Below are 10,131 nucleotides of genomic sequence, written 5' to 3'. Positions count from 1 at the left end.
CCAAGTCCTGCGCTGCTGGGGCATGCAGCTGTGCAGCCTGTGCCCTGCCCCCATAGGGCTCGCTTCATTCTGTGCACCAACTGCCTTGACACGTGGGTAAAATACATGTTCAAGGTGCTATTATGGAGGGGAATGAGGATTTTTTGGGAAAGAACGTAATTCAGAAGGGAAGGGAACGGGGAGGAAGAACCTTGGAGCAGAAGCAGATCACCATGCCTGGTGTTTCTGTCCGTAGACGGAGGGTCAGTTCTTATCTCCGGCTGCACTTCACGTGTTTTACAGCGGTTTGTTGTGTTTATTACCATCACAGGTCAGGCTTCCCAATGGCTGCATCATCTTCACGGGTCTGTGAGTGATTGTGAATGTTCTGGTTTCACAGCTGGTGAACAAGCTGAACACTCAATAAAGGAAAGGCAGATGATCCAATAATTATCTTCTATTTATTTCATCTTTAAAATGCAGATTTGTAGAGTTAATTTTGTCATGACTGGTATCTCCTATATTTCACTAAAACAACAGGGGATGCGAGACACTTCTTTGAAAACATTATATATATTTTTAATTTTGTGAGTGTTCTCAAAGCAGACTCCCACCGAGATAACTGCGTAATAGCTACAATCATTATGTTATAAAAAATTATTTTAGCTCAAAACTGGTTTTTAAAGCATAGTTGAAATAAAATCTGTAAGATTTTGGCCAAGTTGACTCTCTTCTAATTATTCATATTTGTTAAATTGAAAAATGCCTCAATCTGTCTGTGGTTCTGCATCTTGTTGAATTACAGAACTATTTGTCACAACCTCATCAAACAGAGGGATCGTCACGTCCCCTCCTGCTGCATTCAGTGCTCAGTTACTGGCCTGTTTTCAAGGTGACAGCGGTTAATGACGCTGTATATAAATAGAAGCATGTTGTCAATAAACACTGGCAACAGCCTTCTGCTTTTCAAAGCCTGCCTCAGCCCCGGGAAAGGTTCGCAGGTGGTTATGGAAAAAGTGTCAAAAGAAACCACCGATTTTCGGTGCCACCGCTTTGCAGCAGGGAGGGTCGGTTCCCGGGGGCCGTGCTGCGGTGCTGTGCTCCCCGGCCTCGGGTGCTACGCAGCATCCAGCCGGCGGCACCGCGGCAGCCGGGCCCCAGGCTCCCCCCGCACCCCCAGGGGCACGGCCGCCCCGCGTCAGCCGGGAGGGGCCCTAACCTCTCCCCGTTCCGCAGCCGGCGCCACCCCCCCGCCAGCCCCCCGCCTCCCTCGGTATCGCTCGGCCCCGCGGCCCTGCCGCTCCCCCGAGCAGGCCGCAGCACCAGGCCGAGCCCAGCCGGCGGGTGGGGGGTCTCGGGGGCGGCCCCGGGCCGCGGTGGCCGGGCCAGCGGCAGCGCAGTGTGCGGCCCCCGGAGCCGCTGCCGCAGCCGTGGGCTCTGGGGTGGCCGCCGGGCCCGGCCCGGCCCGGCCCGTGGGACGCGGCTGACGCCCGCCCAGCACCCAGGCCGCAGCAGGGCCGCCTGCCCTCAGTCACCCGCCAGCCTCCCGGCGCTACTTTGCGGCAGTGCGGCGCCTCCCGTCGCTCGCTTTGCGGCAGCGGCCCTCCCGTCTTGCTTTCCGGCAGAGTGGCGGCCCCCCGGCTCGCCTGCGCTCCCTGCCTTACGGCACGGCGTCGCGCGGCCCCGGAGCTTGGCGACAGTTTCCCGGTGGCGGGGCCCGGTCGGTGCCATGGATGTGGGGGAGCTGCTAAGCTACCAGGTGAGCGGCGGCGGGGCCCGTCAGGGTGACGGGGCCCGGCTGCTCCCGCGGGGCCTGGCCCGGCCGCCCGCGCCGGTGGGAGTGTTCGGTGCGCGGGGAACGGCCCCGGGCCCGCCCCGGCCCTTTCTGCCGCCCCGCTGGGGAGGGTCGGGCGCAGCTCGGGCCGGCCCGTGCTGAGGGTGGCCGAGGCCGCGGTCCCGGCCCGTAGCCCCGAGGCACGGCAGCTCCGGGGGCGGCGGGGCCTGGGCCGGCTGCAGCGCAGGGCGTGCCTGGCCGCTCTCGGTGCGCTCCCACCGCAGCCGGTTAGGGTGCAGCCAACTTTTCGGGGCCTCTCCCCTGCTTCGGAGGAGCTGTGCCCCGGTGGGACCCGGTTACCGGGGGATCTCCAGGAACGTGACTTTGGTGATGCCGTTCCTCCCGCAGATGGGCAGGGTTCCATGTCCTGGCGCCTGTGCGCCTGTTCCTGATGAAAAGTGACACATGACACTGTGCTGGTGTCATGGCTTGTGTTCTTCTTTTGTACCAGTTTTATGACAAAACCCATTTAATTTGATTCTTACCAAAGTATTTTGAAAAAGTTTTCCATTTTATAAAAAATTTCTTTTATCTTCCGAGTATTTTTCTCCTCTCCACATGTGATTGTTGCTTATTTGTTGTTTGGAGGTTGATTTGTAAGCAGATGTGGTAAATTATATATTTATTGTCATGAGAGGGGATGTAGTGTGTTCTCTTGTGGGTCAGGGAACAAGAGCATGGATTTGCAAGAATGTTTTGGTACTTTTGCTGCGATTTGTACATGTGGTGGTGTTGGCTTTTACTTTAGTTCTTGGGCAAACAGCATTGGTGCTTCCCTGTGAGTAGGTGGGTAAGAAAAGCACTCTAACACGTTATCTACTTTGTAAGTAATTGAGTGTGGGAGTAGCGTGAGTGGATCAACTTCTTAATTCAGAATACAGGATTCATTATTGAACTCCTTCTTACGTGCCATCCTGGTACGTGTTATTCTGTGGGGGCACCACATGTTCAGAGCTGAAAAGAGTTTGGTCCATGTTTGTACTTTCAGAATGTGTTCTTTTGAGATGCACGGGGAAAGAGGGAAAGTTACCTTTGGATCTAAGAAATTTCTCATCAGCCTTTCACAGTGGTATCAAAATTCTCTGGAGTATGCCTGTAAGAACAGTCTTTCTTTGAGAACTGTGCTAGATTCTCTAGGATGCTCTAGGACGTTTTCTTCTGTGGCTCACTGTCTCTAACATCCTTCCTACTCCATCCGTTTGTGCAGTGCTGATAGTGTAGTCCTGCTCTTTTGAGATCTGCTCTGCTTTTGTATTTTTCTGCCTACCATTTTTGTTTCTGTTATTTTTCAGTATTGAATTAGAATGATAATTTCTCATGTTCCTTAATTCTTTGGTATTCTCTGCCTCAGTTATGGCTAATGATGCTGTTCTTGTTCTGTGATATAATTTACACCTAAGGCGCAGAAAGGTATACCTGTATTGAGCTGCTGTGTGTTGTAAATTTTTAACCAGGTTCTAGTTTGGGGTTTTGTTTGTTGTTTTTTTTCTTGCTCTGAAACTGTGAAGTTCATTTCCCTTCATAGGATTCCCTTCTGCTCTGGAGGAAAGTGTGCATCCATGTTGCTTTGGTCACTTTGATTTTGTACAGCTTTCTGTTGGCTGAGCCTTCTGTACGGTGATGTGAGTAGTTGCCTGTGACAGCGTGGGGCTGTATTCTGGCGGGGGCTAGAGGTAAAGAAATGCTGCTTAGCTGCTGGGTATGATAAATTTTAATTTCATTCCTTGCTGCTGAAATTATTCTTAGCTGTGGGAAAAAGCATTCTGCAGCTTTCAACCAACTACTGAAATTGTGCCTGAAGGGTTTGTCCTGATGCTGTGCTCTTCTGGTTTCTCACCTGAATACAGATGGCTCTTGTTCAGTGATAACACTTCAGAGTAAGTGTGTTGGATTTCAGTGGCACTGAATTCAGACCTCCAGAATTAGGTAAAATGGTGAAGACATGTGAAAGGAATGGAGGAGCAGAAGGCACGTAAATAGCTCTGATTCTGAGAAAATGAGATTCCCTTCTGTGAGGATGCTTTTGGCTGAAAGATAGAAAAAAAAGTTGGAAACAACAGGTTTTGCTGCCTTCCATCCGGCGCAGGTCAGGCGTCCGCTACGGCTCGTAGAGATGGGTGAAGCGGGTGCCCTCCTGTATCATTTTTAGAAACGTACGTTCTTGTCCACCAAATGAGCAGAATTCAGAATAATCAGACCTCTGTTGGGCCTGTGCCACAGGGAGGATGCTGGCTTGTGCGTGGCAGGTGAACGAAGGGAGTGTTGCTCCAGGCTGCCTGCTGTACCCAGCTGGCTGCTGCTTCCAATAGGAGGGTGGCTCGTACAGCAGCTCTTCACCTGCTCTGGTTTTCTGCTTGCAGAAAACTTGAGTGCAGGTCTGGGAGCTTTCCTGCACTGGGCTGAGGCGCGGGCTGGTTGAGGATCTCCTCCTTCACCCTTGCTGCAAGCTGGCACTGGCTGTCAGGTGGGTGGGCTGGATGATGGGTGGTGTGCGCCTCAACTGTTTGATTTTTAATCTCTTGCTGCATATGAGTTGGTCTTCTCAGTTTCCCTCAGCACAGGCCAAAATAATTACTTTTCTCTTACATTGTTTTGAATTTGTCTCCTCTAAATACCTAATCTTGCCCTTGCTTAATCAAGATGATGGTTCTCCCTTAGTGCCAGGCTTGTCATGGAAGATTTTGGGCTGTGTGCCACCAGTTCAGTATCAAGTGTCTGTCAGAGTGGGAAAAGGAACCTCTTGCAACAAAAAATGAAATTAAGCAGCACCTGCCAGTTTATACAGAGCTCAGGAATCCATAAACTTTATGTGTTGCTGCAAAACAGTTGCAGATGGTCTAAACTGTTGATTAAATACTGCTGCTGTTCTACCCAGAAAGACTGTGCCCAGATCCTCTGTGTCTGGTCTCTGATTATGGAGGGTAATTAAGGGGACAAAGCCAACTCTGGTTCTTTTCAGAGATCTCTTTCAATTGTCTTGGGAGGGAATAAGGGAGATTATTTTAATTCTCATTAAATGCAGATTTCACCACTGTGAGTGATCATTACAAACTGCTAATTTTTTAATGAAATATTAGTAAAATCAAATAACAAAAGAAGCAGTAAACAGGGGATAAGGTCTGACTTCACCGAGCTGGGCGAGCTCACTGTTTGAATGGGTTGAGTGCAGTTTGTAGTGGGATGGTTCTCTGTGTTTCTCCAGAGGCACATAATAACTTCTGCTGCTGGTATAGATAATTTACTGTACATTTGCAAGGTAATTGATGAATCTGATGGCGGAAGCAGCTCAGCTGAGCAGGTTGTTGACTGCTTACAGCCTTATTACCATGGTAGCTCTTGTCCTGCCTGTGGGTTAAAAGGAGGAGCTGTCACCAGCTGATCCACCGGCATCACTGGTCTGCAGCACCTGGCTGAGTTCAGCTCAGCTCCCAGGGAGTGTGGGCCCCTCGCTGCAGAACTTGGGTTGGCACGCTGATGGGGTTGCAAATTAATCTTTAGTTTACTTTTTCTGTGTGTTATCTTTGGCTACCAAACTGGAGCATGCATCAAAGTCTGCGAAGGAAGATCCCTGCCCTGTGCGCCTTACCGCTGGGGTCCCGATGGCCGTACTTCTCGGGGTGGTCTGGAGCCTCATGAGCAAGTCTGGAGAGGACAGGGTTTGTTCTCTGAAAGTAATAATCTGCGTCCATGTAGGTACAGCGCACATCTTTCATTTGCCTCAGTCCGTGTGATTTTGGAGCTCTTGGAACTTGCTGAAATTTCTGGATTTTCCTGATACCAGTTCTTCTAGTTTTTAATGCTCTGATCTGCACCTTCTAGAAGTGTCGTGCTACAGGAAGAAAAAACAGTGAAAAGTAGGATTGATAGTAGCCTGGTTTATCACAAATGTTGGAAATAAAATTAAGAAGTTAGTGAAGATACTTCTGGAGATTTGGGGCTTGCTTTCAGGAGTCCTAAACTGATAGCTAATGTGTAGCTTTCTGCAGTGGCTCATCCGAGCAGACTGCAGCCGACTGAGATGTGGTCGCAAAAGGAGCTGCATCACTTACAGAGATTTATTTCAGATTTCATTAACAAATAATTTCTGAGCTTCACAGTAACAAGGTTACTTACAAAGCAGATGTCTTAGTAATATGAAACTCTACTGCTGAGACTTGTCTAAACCTTCCTGATGTTTGGAGAAGGCTGGAAGCAATCAGTACGTTATCAGATTCTACGGGATACTTAATCCTGATAGTAATGTGCAGTCACTGCTTTGAGGGAGGCCAGGCAGGGGCCATGGGTATCATTGTTCCTTGATTCAGGATGTCATTTCTCTCGCTTTCCCCACACACAAGGCTGGTGCTGATGTTCCTGCTGCCTGGAGGAGTGAGGGGCAGGCTCCGCATTACGTGTCTGTGCACAAATGAGGACTCGTGTCCGGTGTGAGTTTGTAGAGGAGGTCTGCCCCCCGACGCCTCTCACCAGGCTGTAACAGCTTAGGATATGTCAGTTAACATACAAAGCAAGTATAGCTGAAGACTAGAAGAGAAATGGAAAGATAATTCTCCCTTTACCAATCACCAGCCTTTGTTTACTGTATTTTATAAATGTCAGCTTTTTAAAAATGCTTTTGTATTCGTTGTTTTTTGTGCGGTGATATCAGCAGTAGATTTAAATGAAAATGTCTTCTGAATAAATTACTGTGAATGCACTGCATTCAACAGGAACAAAATTAAGCTTAACTAACAAAACAATTTAAAAATGCTTTTCTTGTGCATTTTCTAATGAATTCCATCTTCTTGCCAAATGCACCTTAGCACAACTGAGTAAGAAACCCCACATTTTATTTATGAAATGATTAACTTTCTCTTTTCTACCTGAAAGGCAAAACTTGTGGAGATGTGTGTGTAGCTATGAAATTAATTAAATGTGTTTAGACACAATATATGTGTTTCCTTAGCAATATGCCCCAGTCTCAGTGCAACAATGTACGTGCTTAATCCTTGTTGGTTGGTAACAGTCCTTTAGAATATACAGATGCAAACCAAAGATGAAAATCAATGAACAGAAGCTAATGCTTGCCTTAAATCAGTTGTTCATGACTGTGCATCTCATGTGAAATGGGCAGAAACCCAGGTGTTTCACTTACGCCTTTATTTCTTAGTTTTAATAGTGCTGGTTGGAAAACTGCAATATCCTTAGTAAGGTTTTGAATAACATCAATAACAAAAGGAAAAACCTTAATGCCTGCTTAATAGCGTTTGCCTGGGAATTCAATTACTGTCTATTGCCAATATGTTGGCAGCGTTAATAATTGCATGCAGGGCACTTCCATAATTTATCATAATGATTTCTGTTATGTATTATAGAAGATTCCTCCCCCCCAACAATGCATAAATACAAAAAAGGATAAAATAATTGAGATTGAAACAGAATGTAAATTCTGGTGCTAAGGATTGTGTACTCGGAGGAAATGGGGTTGGTTTCATGATGGAGTTTTAATTTAGATTTTGTTCTGGTGATGTAGTCCCTTTCCATGGTACATTACTTTGCATCTGACAAACCAGCAGCTCCCTTGGTCCCTCATTACAGCTGCAGCCTCATTGAGGGTTTTGTTCCTTTTTTAATGTTTAGAAGTGAGAATGAGGAATGAGACTGACTCCCTAAATTAGGAACATCCAAGAAGGCAAATCTTGTAGGGCTTTTTGCTGTACATTTCAGGATTTCTTACGTCACTGATTTCTATATCTGTGTAACGTTAATCTGTCAAAGGTGGTTTAGAATGAATTGGATATTCTCAAGGAGTGAATGGAAGGACGTGCAAAGGACAGAGACCTATGTGCCATTAAGGGCACTGAGTAAGGAATAACATATTTACTGAAGTTTTTTCCTCAGATAATGACATTTAGAAGAGCACCTTTTTTCTTCATGGGGTTGCTGGTTGCTTGGGGCAGGTTTGAATTATTAGTTGTTGACAATGACACATTTGTTTCCAAATGGATCTATGTGAGATTATACTTTAATGTACCCAGAAGATAAGTATTTGGAATCTGCTTTAAAAAAAAACACCACCACCAAAAAATCCCCCAACCCACAAAACCCTCCAAGCAAATAAATTTTTCATTTCAAAGAATCTCTGGCTATGCTTCTGCTTCACGGCTATTGAATTATGAGCTGAGTAATTGCTTTAAAAGTGCATGGGAGCACTTCAGAAGAGGTTTAAGTCAGGAATGTACCGTCCATAATGGAAGTGGCAGAGAAGATGTAGGCAGAGGGGAGATAGATAACAGAGTTTGAGTAGGTCTGGCTGGGAGCAAACATCTAGAGCTTTGATTTGTGCTAATATGTTGTCCGGGAAACTTGATTCTGCATCTTCCTCAAAGTGGTGACAACACCATAACCCTGAAAATAGTGTGATCTTGGTCAGTCTGCTGGCCAGTTCGCTTCTCATGATAATTTACATTTCAAGTGCCTTTGAGGGGGGGGGGCTTTTTTGGTTAGTGTTTTTGTTTGTTTGTTTGTTTTTTTACCTCTATCCTGAAAGCAGAGTTTTCTTGAGAGCAGAGCTTTCATTTGCTGGCTTTTCATTTATACTGAAATAAAAAAATACATATATGCTCTCTGGGTGGTGCAGAGAAGCAGTCATAGTTGGTCTGCAGCATGTGCATCGTAATCGGAATCACAGCAGGATTGCCTTCTGAGCCTGACAGATTTATTGTCCTTTGAGGTCCAAGAGTTCCCAGCATGCTGGGGAGCTGGAAATTCCCATCTCGATGCCCACACTCGTGCTGGGCCTGGCAGGAGAATGGCACTGTTACCTGTTCCCTCTGCATCTTTCTTAGAATTGAACCCAAGAAGAATCTAAATGTCAGTTAAAAAGCATGCTTTATGTTTGTGAAAGCACAGTGTGACTTTTATGATTTTAGACAAAGGATCCCACAAAGCAGAAGAGCAGTGTCTTCCTGCCAGGTAATGTTTTCTGAAATAGACTGGACAAATGTTAGACCTAATGGGGTTATGAAATCATCTACCAGGCAACTTCTGAGCAGTGGTAGGAAATAAAAATATTCTTTCTTACTGTTTTCATTGTTCTTAACACACAAGCTCCTTTTAAATAGTAAAGAATTAACCTTTGTTTTCCTGTAGTTAGAGAATGGAGTACTCCTGTTCCAGCTTGGTTGTCCTTCAAAAAATGGAGAGACCAGATTTAATATCCTTGTGGTTTATGAAGGGAAAGAGTTTTTCCTTCTGTTGCAAATGCTTTCATCCCTTTTTGCCTAAATTAAAACATGGGATTAGAATTAATGGACTTATTCTTGTCAAAATTAAAGGTAATTTGACAGGGACAATTAAATAGAAATTGTGGAATAAAATAATATGTTGTTCCCAGCAAACCATAAAGGTGTGGGCACCACTTAATCTGGTGCCAAGACCCTGCAGAATTGCAGCAAGCAACAATACTCCTGTCCTGCATACTCTAAATTAGGCTCTGATTCGGCACGCAAGTGTCAGCAAACTTTAGACAGAAGGATGGGGAAAGTCAAGGTGAATTAGGGTGCAGTCAAGAATTCAATATATTCTCATATATGAGGTGGGTAAAAAATTGTTTTTCACTGTTACCTGCTTGAGCTCATTGGTCTTCTGTCTAAGAGATGAGTTTGTCTCAGCTGACTTAGCTGAGTCCAGATCCTTAAGGTGGTCAGCTGCACAGTCACTGAGCGGTTCAGTCTGGCCACTTCTTGTCTTTGAAATAGTGGTCTTTGCTGCCTATGAAGATATTTTCCCATGAACAGTGTTCATAGATCAAACAAGGTAGGATGTTGACATAGCTCTTGGCAGAAACATTCATCTACTCATGTGGTGTTCCACTTCACTAAATTAATTTCCTTTCCAGTTTTCGGAATTGTTAAGTGTTTTTGGAGCTGTTAAGCGTTGTGTAAGCACGTATTTTAAACAACTTGTAAGAATTTCCTCAGTATGTCTTGTAATATTGGTATTCTGGTTTGCAAGGGTCACAAAAGACTTGTATTCATTCACCTTATTTTTCTGACTTTAGCCTAACAGAGGGACAAAAAGACCCCGTGATGAAGAGGAAGAAGAAATCAAAGCACGTCGGAAACAAGCTAGTGCACGAGAGCACAGTCGTCACAGGGAAGAGGAGTCTGTTGCACTGGAAGAAACTGATGATGAGAAGAAGAAACTCCTTCAGATAATTGAGAGGGATGGAGAAGAGGAAGAAGAGGAGGTAAATCACTGGTGTCCTGTGGGAAAGGGGAGGCAGTGGGAAATAAGCAAACACTAAATCACTTCTCTGTGATTTTCATTTCTTACCATGG

General features: G+C 45.8%; 1 protein-coding gene across 1 annotated transcript in view; it reads left to right on the top strand.

The window, feature by feature from the left end:
- The first annotated feature begins 1,580 nt into the window (after nt 1-1,580).
- Nucleotides 1,581-10,131, top strand: part of CTNNBL1 (catenin beta like 1) — a 55,670-nt gene continuing 47,119 nt past the window's right edge. Inside the window, exons 1-2 of the mRNA XM_055722056.1 lie at nt 1,581-1,738; nt 9,852-10,040. Coding sequence (XP_055578031.1) covers nt 1,709-1,738; nt 9,852-10,040 — 219 coding nt within the window. The 5' untranslated portion in view covers nt 1,581-1,708. The remainder of the gene's footprint in view (nt 1,739-9,851; nt 10,041-10,131) is intronic.

Source organism: Falco cherrug, chromosome 10 (assembly GCF_023634085.1).
Source record: "Falco cherrug isolate bFalChe1 chromosome 10, bFalChe1.pri, whole genome shotgun sequence".
Taxonomy (NCBI): Eukaryota; Metazoa; Chordata; class Aves; order Falconiformes; family Falconidae; genus Falco; species Falco cherrug.
Note: the sequence above shows the minus strand (reverse complement) of the source record. Positions and strands in the feature narration are given on the sequence as shown.